This window comes from Poromitra crassiceps (genome assembly GCF_964638095.1).
Source record: "Poromitra crassiceps genome assembly, chromosome: 7".
In the NCBI taxonomy this organism is placed as follows: domain Eukaryota; kingdom Metazoa; phylum Chordata; class Actinopteri; order Beryciformes; family Melamphaidae; genus Poromitra; species Poromitra crassiceps.
The window spans coordinates 15,893,712-15,910,096 of record NC_139628.1 but is presented as its reverse complement, the minus strand read 5'-3'; the positions used below and the strand labels follow the sequence as shown (position 1 = coordinate 15,910,096).

The 16,385-nt window shown below is 43.9% G+C and overlaps 1 protein-coding gene across 1 annotated transcript in view; it reads right to left on the bottom strand.

The window, feature by feature from the left end:
- fga (fibrinogen alpha chain) overlaps window positions 1–13,214 on the bottom strand; it is a 33,900-nt gene extending 20,686 nt beyond the window's left edge. The window contains exon 1 of the mRNA XM_083639636.1: window positions 12,871–13,214. Coding sequence (XP_083495762.1) covers window positions 12,871–13,050 — 180 coding nt within the window. The 5' untranslated portion in view covers window positions 13,051–13,214. The remainder of the gene's footprint in view (window positions 1–12,870) is intronic.
- Window positions 13,215–16,385: the final 3,171 nt, after the last annotated feature.

Genomic DNA, 16,385 nt, shown 5'->3' with positions numbered 1-16,385 from the left:
GATGGGCGTCAGTTTAAATGTGAAAAAGTTTGTGAACCACTACTAAAGCATGGAATGGCAGTAAGGAAAGCCTTAAACCCCCCGAAACTGATCATGCAGCTCCCTCTAGTGGTGTTTGTGTTATGTAAATAAATGACCCAGTGTGGGTCATTGCCATGATAGTCCACACTGGGTAGAAACTATTCAATTGTACTGACTTCTGACATGTGTTTTTCCTCCCTACCCCTGGTGGAGCTGTCACTCCATTCCCCTGTGTTCTTCTACAGGTGCGGCTGGTGATTGGTTGGGAGGCTGATGAGGCTGGCCTTAAAAGGATCCTGGGCCGAGGCCTCTTCACTCTCTCCTTCCCTCCTCCAAACCAGGCTGTGCCACCCAGGAGCTAGCCTATTCACTTTTGTTAATCTAGCTGTTAACACTGAAACGTATAACCTTGCTATTTTTCTGCTATAATTGTAGGGTGAGAAGCCCTGATTTCTCTTTAGTTACTTTTTCTCCTGTGTTTACTATTAGTTATGCAGGTAAGATGTATGTTGTTTATTTGAGGTTTTTTGTTTACAGGTAAGCTTAGACATGAATGACACATGAGTAATTTGAGGCTCTTATCCTTTTTTGTCCCAGAGTGATTCTGTAAAACTGCTCAGGCAAAATCATCTTTAGAAGTTAGAAGAAAAGAATGGAGTGCATGAGGGAAAAAAAACACATCTACATTTAAAATGATTTTCTTTTCAGTGATTCTCACTGGGTCCACACATTCAAAAAATAACAATTTGTTCATTTCATTGTAACGTGGGTTAATAAAAAAAAAAAAATTGTGTTGACTCACGTTTTGGTAATCTCACGTCCTCTCTAATCAGTGTTGAGCAACTTCTATCTCTGTTAGCTTTTCGTTGACTTAGGCCATGTTCAGACTAGGAGGCCAAATCTGATTTGTCAACTTTAGTGAGCTCTTAATTATTCTATCCAGATTGGTTTTATGAGTCTGGACGCTCCAAGGCTGATTTGTGTCACTTGTCCCAAACCACATATGGCGGTCTGGACACACACACAGATCCGACTTGAACACTTGCCCAAATCAGATTTGGGAAAGCAATCAAGATAATGATGATTAATGACTTTAGCAGCAAATCGGATTTGCCTGTAATGTGAACATGGCCTAAGACTTAATGGCTAATAATAGTGCAGTGCCCGTTCATCCAGCTGCTGCCAGTGGTGTAGTCTAGTTCAGAGGTTTTCAAAGTGAGAGGCGGGCCTCCCCAGGGGTGCCCCAAGCAGGTTCAGGGGAGGCTCAGTGAATGGAAGTGAAAACATATTACATGTTTGCATTATCAAAATGAGATACATAGAGTAGCCTAAATGTATGTGATTTGGTTAAAGAGATACAGTAAGTAGTTTTGACGAATTTTACTATTTTATCAAAATTTCACGTCAGAAACAAAATAATAGACCCCTTATACAGCTGTCAACATTGGAGCTGCGCGCGCATCGTGTAGGCAAAAAGCCGTGAGCCCAGCATTGACAGACACAGAGAACTGTGTAAAAGCCCCGCTGTCAGGACTGCTCTGTGCCCATCTGCGACACAGTTAGATTTTAGTTTTAAAATGCAGTTCTCGGCTTACTACAACAGCTTATCGCCTAGTGATAAGCAATGTTATGCATCGAAATTAACGTTGGTTAATGGGATGTTTTACAGACCCATACGCACTGGCGCTGTCAATTGGCCAAGCTAGTGGCCAGCAATACATATTGTGCATTCCTTTATAACTGGGGATAGCGTAGATAATTATTCTGTAACTTGCAAAGATATATTATGTTGATAATGCACACAACTCAATAATGACATTATGTAACGTTACTTGGTCGTTAACTAACCGAGCGATGTGGCTGAGCAGCCTACAGCTTCAGGCAGCTTACCTGATTATGAAATGAATACTACAAAGTCGGGCATTTTTAATGATGTCCTCGTTCCAATCAGTTCAACTCAATAATGACATTATTTAACGTTACTTGGTTGTTAACTAACCGAGCGATGTGGCTGTTAGTAGGCAGCCTACAGCTACAGCTTACCTGATATGAAATGAGCGAGCACTGCAAAGTCTGGCATTTTTAACGATTTCCTCTTTCGGCTTGCAACCAAAGACACCTACGGTTAGCATTAAAAGCAGTATGAGTTGACGGGATTCGGTAAAACTTTAGTCCTTGCTTTGTTGATAGTGTAACACTGTTCAGTGTTGTGTTGTGTTCTATTGCGTGTGTGTGAGGCTGTGTATGTTCCCTCGAGTTGCCTAGAACAGGATATGTGGGGAGAAGCTTGTTATAATGTTACAGCCTGGCTCTATCTTTTATTATTTTATTAACCAAGTGTGAATAGGCGGACCCGAATACTCTGCTACAATAGCTTTCTGATTCTGGCATCGCATTGCACAACACGAAGACATGTCTTGCTCGAATAGATTCACAGGCACTGGAAAACTACTTGACAGGGCTGCGCGGAGTCTGTCTTTCTGCCTCCGTCTTGCGCATCGACGCTGCGTGATGTCAGTGTGACGTAGTCGTATAAGGGGTCTATTGCCTTCAGACATATTTGGTGTATGTATGTAAGTCTGTATGTCAAACAGCAATATCAGGCTATCTTGGCACAATTGTTGAGTGTATATATGGGATCAAATAACAATCATGATCCAATAGGCATCCATCCAATTGAGTGAGGAGGGCTCCATTTTCCAAGCTTTGTCAGGGGGGATGCCCACAGTCTCAGACTTTAAAAACCCCTGGTCTAGTTTATTGTAGTGTATCCAGTGGTCCCCAACCACCGGGCCGCGGACCGGTACCGGGCCGCGAGCCGGTCCATTTTTAAAAAAAATAAACATAGGCTATAATATTATAGGCTGTGTGTGGTAGTTGAAACATAGTTTCAAGTTGACATTTATTTATGTTTGTAGTTAAAACAAAAACATAAATACTGTAGGCTATAGGCTATATACAGTACAACACAAAAGGCTGTTATTTACCCTTTGTCGCCACCTGGTGAGTAACTAAAACCATTAAAATTGACAACCGGTCCGTGACTTTTTTTTCCATGTATCTACCGGTCCTTGGCACAAAAAAGGTTGGGAAGCCCTGGTGTATACTATATAGTAGGTACACTATACGTTTTTACTTCAGCTTGAAGTGATATTTCTGAGCACCTGATCCTGTGTGAATGCGGCCTAAGTGTCCTAAATCTGACAATTTACAGAGACACACAAACACTACAGGATTCATTAACCCAAAATCAATCACTGTGTTCTCAAAGTAAATGATGACAAAAAACATGGATAACAGAGGTCAATATCTTTATCAATCTAATAAGTCAGGGACGCCACTGGAGAAAATTGAATATTTAGTCATTCTCACTTTTTCCTTTTAGACAGATAAAAAAAACGCTTGATCTGAGAGAGCGATCTCAGTCCTTCAAAAATATAGGGGAGTTTCTAGTTCATGGGAATATAAATAAACAAACCAGTCAGTTTTTCACCATGTGAAGGGGTTTTGCAGGCCACCACACATTTAATATCTAATTGGTGTTTTTTTATGTTTTTGTGCAATATTCTGCCCTTTGGAATCTGCTATAGATTTTTTTTAATGATCAAATATGCGATTCTGTCTGTGATTCTGTTATCACCGAAACTATAGGGCCCTACCTTGATGCTGTCAGTAATGCTGCCATCAATCTGTCAAATACATTCAATCACAATGTATGGATTATGATTTATGATTTCACCTAATGATTATTTTCATTAGCGATTACCGTAATCAATTATTTTCTTGACTAATCGATTAGTCGCTTGGTCTATAAAATGTCACAAAAATGGTGAACAAGATACCAATCACTTTTTCCCCAAAGCCCAAGATGAAATCCTGAAATGTCCACTACCCAAAGATAATCAGTTTACTGTCATAGAAGACTAAAGAAACCAGAAGATATTCACATTACATTTTAAGAAGCGCTGGAACAACGGATTTTAGTTTTTTCCTCCATAAAAATGAGTCTAACGATTAATCGATTATAAGAAATAGTTACCGATTGTCTGTTCATCGACTAACTGATTAACCGTTGCATCTCTAAACATTATGTGTAATCTCAGATCTGTGGTGAGAGAAAAAAAAAAAAAAAAAAGCAAATTTCCAGCCTGACCTCCAGCTGAATACGACCTGAAAATCACGTTCAGCGACCGCTGTGAATAACAGCCCAATCTCAGAGAGTCGTGCGGGATTTGAACCTGGGGCCGCTGGCTTGACAGCTGCCTGTCATAACCACCAGTTCGTTGCGGTCCGTACCCCTAACCCACAACCTAACCCACATTCTAATCCTAACGTTTATTGAAGAAAATACTGTTTTTCAACTTGCTTGGAAGTAGCGTAGTAGTTTTTTCTGCCACTGAGGGGCGCGAGTCTAGCAGACGTTGTACATGGTTGTATTGTAGTGATACGACGCCATTGGTCATATGAGTTGGAAGATATGTTGCAGTACTTTTTCTCTGCCACTGAGGGACGCTAGTCTAGCAGACGTGGTATATGGTCGTATTGCAGTATTACAACGTCATTGGTCGTATGAGTTGGAGGACATGTTGGCAATTTCACAGAATTCCATTGAAATATATTCACTTTCCTGAAATTCCAATTCAATTTCCTGTAGAATTTTTCAAATTCCAATTCCTCAGTTCCTGAATTAGAATTGATGAGTTCATTCATGAAGTTATTTTATTTTTATTTAACCCTTATTTATACATGGAGGTCCTTAAAAGCAAGCTCTCATTTGTATGAGAGACAGCTTGAAATAATTGCTCCAACTGCTGACTCAACTGACATTTACTTTCTTGTGTGTTAGCCGGTGGCCTTCCAGGTGCTGAAAGAGCCTAAAGCGTTTCAAACAGTGTTCACAGGCGAAGGGCTTGACGCCGGTGTGAATGCGCTCGTGTTTGGTGAGGTTGCTCTTGTCATTGAATTTCCTCCCACAGTCCTTACAGTCATAGGGTGTCTTCCCCGAGTGGATGAACTGGTGTTTCTTCAGGTTGACCCAGTTAGCGAAGCATTTGCCGCACTGGTCGCAGCGGTACGGTCTCTCCACTGTCTGACGGCACTCGTGCACATCCAAATCTGAGGCTGTGACGAACCGCTTAGCGCACAGGTTGCAGTTTACTGCCATTGTCGCTTCGTGAGTAGCCTGGTGTTTTTTCAGATTGAATGGCTGAGAGAAACCTTTCCCACAATTACCACACTGGTATGGTTTTTCCCCGGTGTGGATGCGTTCGTGGCTCGTCTTGTGCTGCAGGAGACGGAAGGTCTTGCCACAGTATGAGCAGCTATGTGGTGTCTCTCCGGAATGGATCATCTGGTGTTTCCTCAAGTTAGATTTGTCACTAAAGCTCTTGGTGCAACATGTGCACTTGAAGGGTTTTTCTCCGGTGTGGCTGTACATGTGCGTCACCAGCGTTTTGTGGTGACTGAACCGCTTGTGGCACGTGACACACTCATACGGTCTCTCCCCCGTGTGAAGCCGCTGATGCTCCTTCAGTTTCTGCAGATGCTTGAAGGTTTTCTTGCACTCCGCGCAGCCGTATGGTTTCTCCTGCGAGTGGCTGCGCTGGTGTATCTGGAGGTCGCCCTTCCTGGCACAGCGCTTGCCGCACTGGTCACACTGGAACGGCTTCTCCCCGGTGTGGATCAGCTGGTGTTCCCGTACACAGCTGTCTCGTGCAAAATGTTTCCCACACACATCGCATCTGTAGGGTTTCTCCGATGTGTGCGTGCGGAGGTGCAGCTGGAGTTGTTGCACCGTGTGGAACATCTTCTTGCATTGATCGCAAGTGTACCGTCTCTCCCGTGGAGCACTCTTGGCTGCTCCTGGGTGTGCTTGCTTTCGAGTATTCCCCGTATGAGAAAACATATGCAGCTTCAGACCGAATTGCGTTAGGAATGTTTTGCTGCATTTGTCGCACGAATGACGCTTCTTGCTTTCCACGCCTCTGTCATGGTTGTGGTGATTAAGTTTCTGTGTGGCGTGACAGTGCTGGTGTCTGATGAGGTTGCTCCTCTTGGAAAATAATTTGCCACACTGCTCACAGCAGTGAAGTTTGGATTTGGATGGAGGCACCTGCTCACTCTTCTGCTCTGCTGCATTTTGCGTGGTTTAAGGCGGACAGAAAGGACATTGGAAACAAGAAAGGAGAAAGAAGAGGGAACATAAAGGTAAACAGAGTAGAAAGGGAAACAGGGGCAGTTAAAAAAACCCACTAGTTTGCTTTCTTACTGGTAAACACAATTAATTTGTTCAGACCCCCCCCCCCCCCCCCCCCCCCCATGGGGTGGGGGGCGCTTACATCGTTTGGTGTGCATGCCACTCTGATGTCATAATAAGTCACCATAATAATAGTCACCAATAATGTCACCAGGAAGACTGAAGACTAGCCAAACGCTAACATTACCAAGCGGCTAAATGGTAGCAAGCTAACTAGGGCTAACGTTAGCTAGCCTGAGTGCTGCACGGGTCTGGAAACATGAGGAGTTGCTTACAGCAGTGGTCCCCAACCCCCGGGCCGCGGACCGGTACCGGGCTGCAAGCCGGTCCAATATATATATATATATATGTATATATATATATATATATATATATATATATATAAACATAGGCTATAATATTATAGGCTGTGTGTGGTAGTTGAAACATAGTTTCAAGTTTATGTTTATTTATGTCTGTAGTTGAAATAAAAACATAAATACTGTAGGCTACATAAATGGAAATGTTTGATCATTAATATCTACTTTTAGAAATTATATAGGGTAAAATCAAATCACTGTGCATAATTGTGAAAGTGTCTTTATTGACAGATGAAAAGGCTGTTATTTACCCTTTGTCACCACCTGTAGGCTGTACCACGAATGTTGTATAAGAAGATCCAGGATCTGTCCCTTGATCTGGTTTGGCTAAACCAGATAATTGCCATCTAGCTGGATTTTAGTTAACTCGTACTACGAAGGTAGATCGCCACTTATTAAGTGGAACCAGGTTTTTCTAATCAAGCTGAGAGCTCGTGCACATGTCATGAAAATGCCCGTGCACAGGAGCTCGTGCCCGCAAAAGAGGCATGGTTTTTAACTACTGCCAATCACAATGCAATATGGACTGCTCCAACTCCTACAGCGCCAGACACGCCTATTTCCTCATTCATTCAAAGCGCAAATCATGAAGCTTTACTACTGTATGTCAGAATAAAAATCTGCGTTGGATATTATTAGTCTGTTCCCGAATGACTGTCTAAAAGTTACCACTTTTATTCACATCAGTAATTTCTTTGAAGAGCGGTTTCTGCCTCCACGTAGGCTATCTACAGCAGCTCAATTCACCCTCTCAATAAACTCAATATAACCTGCATGTCTATTTCCAAAATCCGTAGGCGTTTTTAGACCTTTTAGGCTCAATGAATAATAATGATCTCATGATGTGTTTGGTCGCACTGATGGCATAATTCCTATAGGCTAATCAATAAAAAAATAATGATAATAAAATTAAACTAGAACGACCGCAACGCGGACTTATGTCTCCGCCATTAGTTCATTCTTGAGTCCAAATCGCCATTTCAGGCAAATTGGAAGAAATTCCAATTCCAAATTACAGAGCTTGGAAATTGGGTGTGTGAGGTCACAGTGACCTTGAACTTTGACCACCAAAATGTCATCAGTTCATCCTTGAGTCCAAGTGGACGTTTGAGGCAAATTCCAAGAAATTCCATCAAGACATTCCTGAGATATCGCGTTAACAAGCTTGAAAATGGCATTCGAGAAGTCAGTGACCTTGACCTTTGCCCTTTGATCACCAAAATGGAATCAGTTCATCCTTGCGCCCAAGTCGACGTTTGAGCCAAATTGGCAGAAATTCCATCACGCCGTTTTTGAGATATCGCTTTAACAAACTTGGGAATGGCATTCGTGAGGTCACAGTGACCTTGACCTTTGGCAAAGAAAATCTAATCAGTTCATCCTTGAGGCCAAGTTAATGTTTGAGGCAAATTTGATTAAATTCCGTCAAGGCATTCCTGATATATGGCGTTAACAAGCTTGAAAATGGCGTTGGAGAGGTCACAGTGACCTTGACCTTTGATCACCAAAATGGAATCAGTTCATCCTTGCGCCCAAGTCGACGTTTGAGCGAAATTGGCAGAAATTCCATCAAGCCGTTCTTGTGATATCGCTTTAACAAACTTGGGAATGGCATTCGTGAGGTCACAGTGACCTTGACCTTTGACCACGAAAATCTAATCAGTTCATCCTTGAGACCAAGTCGATGTTTGAGGCAAATTTGATGAAACTCCGTCAAGGGATTCCTGAGATATTGCGTTAACAAGCTTGAAAATGGCATTTGAGTGGTCAAAGTGACCTTGACCTTTGACCACCAAAATCTAATCAGTTCATGCTTGAGTCCAAGTTGATGTTTGAGGCAAATTTGATGAAATTCCATCAAGGCATTCCTGAGATATCGCGTTAACAAGCTTGAAAATGGTGTTCGAGAGGTCACAGTGACCTTGACCTTTGACCACCAAAATCGAATCAGTTCATCCTTGAGTCTAAATGGATGTTTAAGGCAAATTTGATGAAATTCCGTCAAGGCGTTCCTCAGATATCGCGTTAACAAGCTTGAAAATGGCGTTCGAGAGGTCACAGTGACCTTGACCTTTGATCTTTGACCACCAAAATCTAATCAGATCATGCTTGAGCCTAAATGGATGTTTAAGGCAAGTTTGATGAAATTCCGTCGAGGCGTTCCTCAGATATCGCGTTAACGAACATCGTACGGACGGACAACCCGGATCCATAATGCCTCCGGCCTGGGTATCGCCGGCGGCGGAGGCATAAAAAGGCTGCTGAACTGAATCGACACGGTACGTGCGGGCATAGATTTCATCTATAAAAAATAGCCTATTTTGTGGTCACATAGGCCTATAGGCTATTGGCAGCAGAGTCGCATATCTCCATATTTCATACAAGGACTATGCTGGAAATAATATGAAGTTCAATCACATCATGAAGGTCAAAAGCAACACAGTTGCAGCTGCAAAATGCAGGAGTAGCCTAGATATGAATCAGCTGTGTGCAGGCGATCCCATATTAAATTGCTTAGATAGTAGTAGGCTATTCTGACATGTATGAATGGTAAATGGTAAATAGCCTGCATTTATATAGCGCTTTTATCCAAAGCGCTTTACAATCACTAGGTACATTCACCCATTCATACACCGATGGCGGCAGGCTACCACGCAGGGTGCTGGCACACCATCAGGAGCAATTTGGGGTTCAGTATCTTGCCCAAGGACACTTCGACATGCAGAGTGGAGGAGGCGGGAATCGAACCACCGACCTCTTTTATCCAAAGCGATTAGTGGACAACCCGCTCTACCTCCTGAGCTACAGCCGCCCCATAGTGATATTTAGTTTAGTGATATTTCTCCACTCACCATTCAGCTGCAATCGATCGGCGGGCTCAAACAACGTATCTAGTAGGGCTGTGCCGATTCACTTATCTCCCGATTCGATACTATCACGATACTTGGGTGCCGATTCGATATATATTGCGATTCTTAAGTATTGCGATTCTACGATTATTGCGATTCGATATTACGATTTATTGCGATTTTTGTTTCTTTTTTCTTTTCTTTTTTCAGTTTGTTTGCTTTTTACACTAGATTAGAACATGGGAAAAGTTGAATCATACACTAGAGACTGTATATTATATATCATGAGTAGGGCTGGGCGATATAGTTAAAAACAGGGGCGGACTAGGATCATAATTCAGGCCGGGCATTAGATACCAAGCAGGCCAGGCCGATATGGGCCGACGTTTGAAGCCCAAAGATGCACCCACTTTAACCCTGAAGTGTAATTATTACTTCAGACTAACTAATAAAGTAATAAAACCACTAGTAAACCAGTAGGCGGCGTCTGGCCTGCTGTTCAGTGAGTGGCCTGACTGTGGGCACAATTTTTTTTTTTTTTTTTTTTTTTTTTTTTGCTTTTGCGATTATCGATTCTGGAATAAAAGATCGATTCAAAAAATCGTGACATTAAAAATCGCGATACTTAGGTGAATCGATTTTTTCTCCCACCCCTAGTATCTAGCCTACTTGAGAGCACACAAATGAATATATAAAAACATATTCCAAAGTGGTAAGTAGGGCTTAATTTAAATTTAGCCTGCAACAAGTGCAAGGCTTCAGTCCTCGATTAATTCAACAGGAGCCATTTTTTTCTTTTTTCTTTTTCTTTTCTTTTGAATGCAATGTATTTTTCATATGGGGACCATATGAATGGCGACTCGCTGTTTCCAGAGAGCTGATTGGTAAGCAGGTGGCCTTTCATGGGTTTTGATCTTATCCTCTGAACTTAACCTGCTACAAAGCAGGTTAGCTGTAGAGCATAAGTTGCTATGGTGATCTATCTTGGTAAGAAGTTAACTAGCGTCGTGGTACGGCAAACCTAGGGTTAAACCTGAAGTTACGTCGCTAAGCCACTAATCTTGCTTCGTGGTACACCCTACTGGTGATTAAATATAACTAAAACCATTCAAATTGACAACCGGTCCGCAACTTTTTTTTCCATGTATCTACCGGTCCTTGGCACAAAAAAGGTTGGGAACCCGTGGCTTGCAGTATCATCCTGTGCGACTGTCTGCTGCAAGGATTTTATTGTATTGTATTAATTCATGCTTGCAGTGAAGCCAGGGCCCCACTGAAAAGGATTACTATTACTATTGCTTCTCCACCGAGATTGGCTCACGTGTTTTGCGTTATCAATCGGTTTTGGCAATCGGCGCATAAAAGCATAAATCGGAATTCTCTATTCTCATATTTAGCCTGAAAATCTGCAGATTCGTGCACCCCTAGTGAATAAAGCACAGCAGTAGATAATGATGCTTCAGCACGGGTTGTAAATGCGTTGCTTGCTTTTCTCCACGGTGCGCCAGACAGAAATGCGTGCCGCACACGGCTCTTACACTAGACATCACGATGTTAAGATGGTGCGGGCTGAGGCCATCGGCTGTGCCCGACATCGTTAATGGATGATTCCATCGCCTCGACCCCACTTAAAAGGTGTAATAAACGTGGAGAGCAATTCATTTAAAAATAATTCAGTGAGTTTAATATCTTGTCAGAATCTGCTTTGTTGGCATTTACAGTATATGTTAGAAGTGATTTTTTAGAATGTTCTTGTAGACAATGGAAGTGAGTGGAGAGTGAAAACAAAATTCTCCAGATACACAATCCAAGACACTCGAGTTAGGTGCGGTGTCCACAGAAAGCTTTTTTTGAGCTGCCAGCGACTTTCTGCAATGTATTCTCTATGGTAAGGACGCTCTAGCAGCGCTCCTCTTCCCAGCCCCGTGCCTGGTGTTGCAGCTGTCAAATAGAAAACATGTCAACGTTTGGAGAACAGTGCTGCTCATCAGTGTCACTTCTTTCGATCAACCAAGCAAACTCGAGGAAGAGGCGGGACTAAAAAGATCAACAAACACAGCGGAGGAGAGGCTCAGTGAGAATTATGAATTGTCTCATCTAGGGGTGCTCCGATCACGTTTTTTTTGCCACCGATCGCCGATGAGAAATATCTGGCCGATCGATCACCGATTGATCACAGATTGCCGATCACAGATTTTTTTAAGCAGCTATAGCAGTCTATTAGAACAGTTTCTATTTTCCATATAGGCTACATGCATCAAATTGAAAGTGCAGCACATTTTCTTTTTTCCGACATCAATATTTTATATTGTGTAGGCTAAAGGAAACCACCAACATGATCTTTTTTTTTTAGATAATTGGAGCACAAGACTGTGTTGAGACTAAGAATGAGAAAGTTCATTATAGTTCAGTCCAGTTCCCTCAGTTCAGTTTTAAAGGAACAGAAATACTCTATTCTATTTCCCTGTTACACAAGAAAAATAACTTAGACCAAAGGAAACTATTTTATAGATTTATAAGCTAAAGCTGCTAAAGCTAACCAAAGCTATTAACCGAAGCTTTGCCAACGCACGGCTGGTGACAGCTGTTGTCAGTTCCGGTTAGTTAATTAGTTGGCTAGTTGATTACAAGATTAGAACAGCTGTTGTCAAGTCTGTCGGCTCCTCAATGGATTTCCTTGTGATGACGAGAGGATGAGAGATGTTTTGCCCGGTTTAATGTTAGGAGGACACACGCAAATATGGATCAAACACGGACTTAACACAGCGCAAATGCCTCGGTAGGCGGTAGGACTGGAGATAACTTATCCCTGCTCTACTCACCGGCTGATTTGTGTGACTCAAAGATGCAAGGGGCGTGTTGACAGAGTCTGGTGTGGTGTGGAGGCGAGGCGAGTAAAAAACACACTGACAAAAGCAAAGCGCGTGATTTGCAACAAAATTATATAAACAATAGAGCACAATATGAACGTGAAACGATAGACATTTTCGATCATGAAATTAACTCCGCAGAGAAATGGGCTGTCTCATGTTTCTCACGTGCAGCATGATCGGCTGCATAGATCGATATCTATGCCGATGGCATATTTGAGGTCAAAAACGGCAGATTCCGATCGCGTGTCGATCGATCGGAGCACCTCTAGTATCATCTTGTTGGTTTGATGTTAGCTTTATCTTCTATGCTAGCTAGCCAACATTAGCTACTATTGTCAGAGTGAGCTCCATCTGTGTACATTGGAAATGCTCTGGGCACGATATCCAAAGGGCTCCGCTATGGGGGATAAAAAGCTTTCTGTGGATACTGCACCTTACACAGACCTTAAACTCTAACTTCATTTGCCTACCAACTTAACTGCCTACCAATGCACACTCGTTCAGAAATGTACCTCCGTCTCCCAGCAGAGGTTCATCGGCATCTGCAACCGTCTCATCTGCATCCGGCTCAGCTTCAGGTCCTGCAGCACTTTGTTCAGGTGTTTCGGCACCATTGGAGCGGCTGGTGTCTGGACTTGGTTCTGACTGATCCGAGCGGCCTGCATCCTCCTGGTCCGGCTCCCAGTCAGCATCACGCAGCTGGGGCGTTTTGAGGGACTCGGAAAAAGTGCAGTCCTGGATCAGCTCTGTGACCGCGTTGAAACCACCGTCGTTCTCCTGGAATGCTTCCATGTCAACATCCATCTCCGCATAACTCAGCTGTGACTCGGCCGTTTCTTCACGTTCAGCTTCCTTCCTCTCAGCGTCTCCCTCCGTCCAGCTACTCAGCGGTTTCGAGTCTTCCGGAAGGCGGTCATCCTCTTCTTTGTACAAGTCTTTCTCCATTTCAATCCCACCCTCCCAACACTCCAGCTGGTCTAGCACAGGTTTCACCAAGTTAACAGACGTGATCTTGAGCTGTGGCGTTGACTCTGGAGAACTCTTCAGGAAGCAGCCGCCTTCCTCCCACCGCTCCTCCTCCTCCTCCTCCTGCTCCTCTAACTCGACTTTGATGCTGGCGATGCTTGGCTCCAGTGCCTCTGTGCAGTCCGGAGGCTTCTTCTGATGATCCTGTCCCGGTGTTTTCATGCAATCCACCAGGCGGACAGACAGCTCCTTCAGACCCAAGAGAGAGAGGCTTCTCTGATGAATCTCTGGGGAAGGTGAGCAGACAATATCAGTTCACTTTAGATTGGTACTGGGCAAGTTGTTTAATATTGATATTAGGGATGTTCATCAATTCGATTTTTTTTTTTGCGGACTAGGTTTGGGTGGAATTCGTTCCTCCTCACCTAGTCTCGGTTTCCAGACGTTTGGTGAGCGGCGCCAACAGCAGCACCACCTAACCACCAAACGTCTGGGAATTTACTGTTCCAAATCTGGTTCATTGAGCCCGGCCGGCAGCAGACACACCTACATTTATTATTAGAATTTTATTTGGTAGCGGCAATGCGATGTTTCATAGTTCCAATATAGAGCAAGACACTGATGTGCTGCAAAGAGAGTTTATACCTGTTGTTTATTTTACAATAATTTGTCCTACCCAGAAGTGGCCCGCTTGCTACTGTGAAGCGCTGTGAAGTCGTCAGACAGCAGGCTGTGTAACGTAGCCTCGGGAGTCTGGCTTATCGCTGGGGGAAAGACCTCTAGCTGCCGGGGCCGGATGAAACACGTCCTATTAACAGGTTATGTTTGTTTCTAAGTGATTAATATGTTTCTCCGCAAACGCGACAGCACCGGTTCTGCATGAGCGTCACTGCTCCCAGAAAGCAGGCCCGCCCACAACACACATGATTGGCTCTCCGATGCAAGGCTTCCAACAGCACCAGCTAACATTATGAAAAGATTTAAATAGTAATATTCTCAGTCTTACAGTAGTGAAACGGATTAAGACTGAGAGCTGAGTCTACTCCTCGCCCCACTCCATTGCACAGCCGACTAACGTGAGGTGGAGCTTCATATAGTCTCTAGTTTTCTGGCTGGGCGGGGGCCTTTGTGCCAACAAAACTGATTGTGGTTGTCAACATTACCGCGGGTTTGACTCTGCTGTCAGCTAAGCTGGAAGACGCCGATTGCCTTACATCATGTAACCTGACATTTTTGTTTATTACGCTATCGATAATCGATAATTGATCGTTAATTTTCCCGAATTTCGATTATGGAAATTGTTCAATATGAACATCCCTAATTGATATTGTGATTATTGACTAGATATATCTGGGCTTTTGGTTAGCATTAGATTGTTCTTTTGACTTCTTTCTGGTCTTAAAGCTTTTGCACACCAAGTCCGTATTTTCCATCTGAAATTGTCGCACGTTTGAAAATAAATATGACCTCATGTTCTAACACTCACATTTACACAGACTTCTGAAACTTTCGTCCATCATTGAAGTTTTTGGAACAGGTTTGATTTTCAGTCAACAGCATTTTCGGAGCGGTTTGACCCGTGTGTGTCTGTGCTTGGGGGTGGGGTGGGGGGGGGGGGGCTCCAGTCTGAGCGGAGAGGAAGCTGGAGAGACGCGGTGCTCGCTCCACTCACTGGCCCCTCTCCGCTCTCTTCTCCAACAAGCAGGGACTTTATTACAAATGAGTTATCAATTAACAAGTCGGAGCGGCGAGTCCCTGTCTCCAACTTCCGAGTCCAAATGCATGAATGCTCAAGTCCAAGTCATCAGTGCCTTGAAGTCCCTGGAAACCAAAATCCACAAAAACCTTCTAACTACCGTATTAAATTTTGGGTCTTATGTGAGTAATTGTGTGCCTCAGAAAGTAGGGGACATTCGTTTCAAACCTAACCCCCAAAATCGCCACTTTTCTACAAGGTCTGGATTTCCACTTCCTCATTGAGGAGAGCGGTGCGCGCGGTGCTAAAATGCATGATCTTATCACGTCATAAGATTTAATCGAATCACACACACGCACGCACGCGCACACACACACTGACACACACACAGTAGCGCTGTTCACTCGCAGCGGCAGAGTCGATCTTCCTCTCTGTCAGTATGCAACGAGCGAACACACACACACACACACACACACACACACACACACACTCCATCTCTCTTTCCTTCTCTCTCTCTCTGTTTCCCTCCCTCTCTCTCTGTTTCCCTCCCTCTCTCTCTCGCTCGCTCTCTCTCTCTCTCGGAGACCTGCTGCAGTCCTGCACGCACACACACGGGACACGCCCATACAGTCCGCGGGAGAAAATTGATTCTCATGACTTTTGTCATGACTGTCAAACCTAAATTTATATACTTTGCTATGTTCATCATCGTTCAAATTTGGCTGGTGGCTTATTAACTCATTCACCGCCAATGACGTCTTTGACGTGTTATCAGCAATGGCCTTCCCCGCCAAGGACGTGTTTGACGTGTTTTTGTTTTTATTGGTGCAGCGCCTGCAGCAAACACTTGCCCAGCCTGTCACACAGACACAGGTCCCTGCCTTCAAAGGGTAGCCGACAGCACGCGATCAAACACATACCGCAGCTGTTGTTTTATAAATTGAGCAAGAGGAATAGCAGAGAGCGGGTAACGCTTCCGTGTGCAGACAGGAGAAACGCCATTGTAACGCCGAGCTGGAGTCGCCTTCCTCTGTGCCAGCCAGGAGAAAACGGGAGAAAGTAATCAAGAGATGTGTTTGATCATCGGAGGAATGAGGAAATGATCGATCAGTTTGCGAGGGCGGTGAGGACGTGTTGAATAGCCGAGGGGAAAACGGGAACGATCATAGATATGACAGGGAGACATGGACGAGGACGGTGTACCAGAACAAATCAAAATAAACACAGGAACAGCTAGGCAGCAGCGGGCAGAAGGCACTCACAGCAGCCCGCTGTCCTTCTCAAGAGCTCTACAGTTGGTTCATGAAATCGCTGGGCTGCTCGCCCTCCAGTGTTGCTCCTGGCCAATCCCAGCGCCACAGGGCG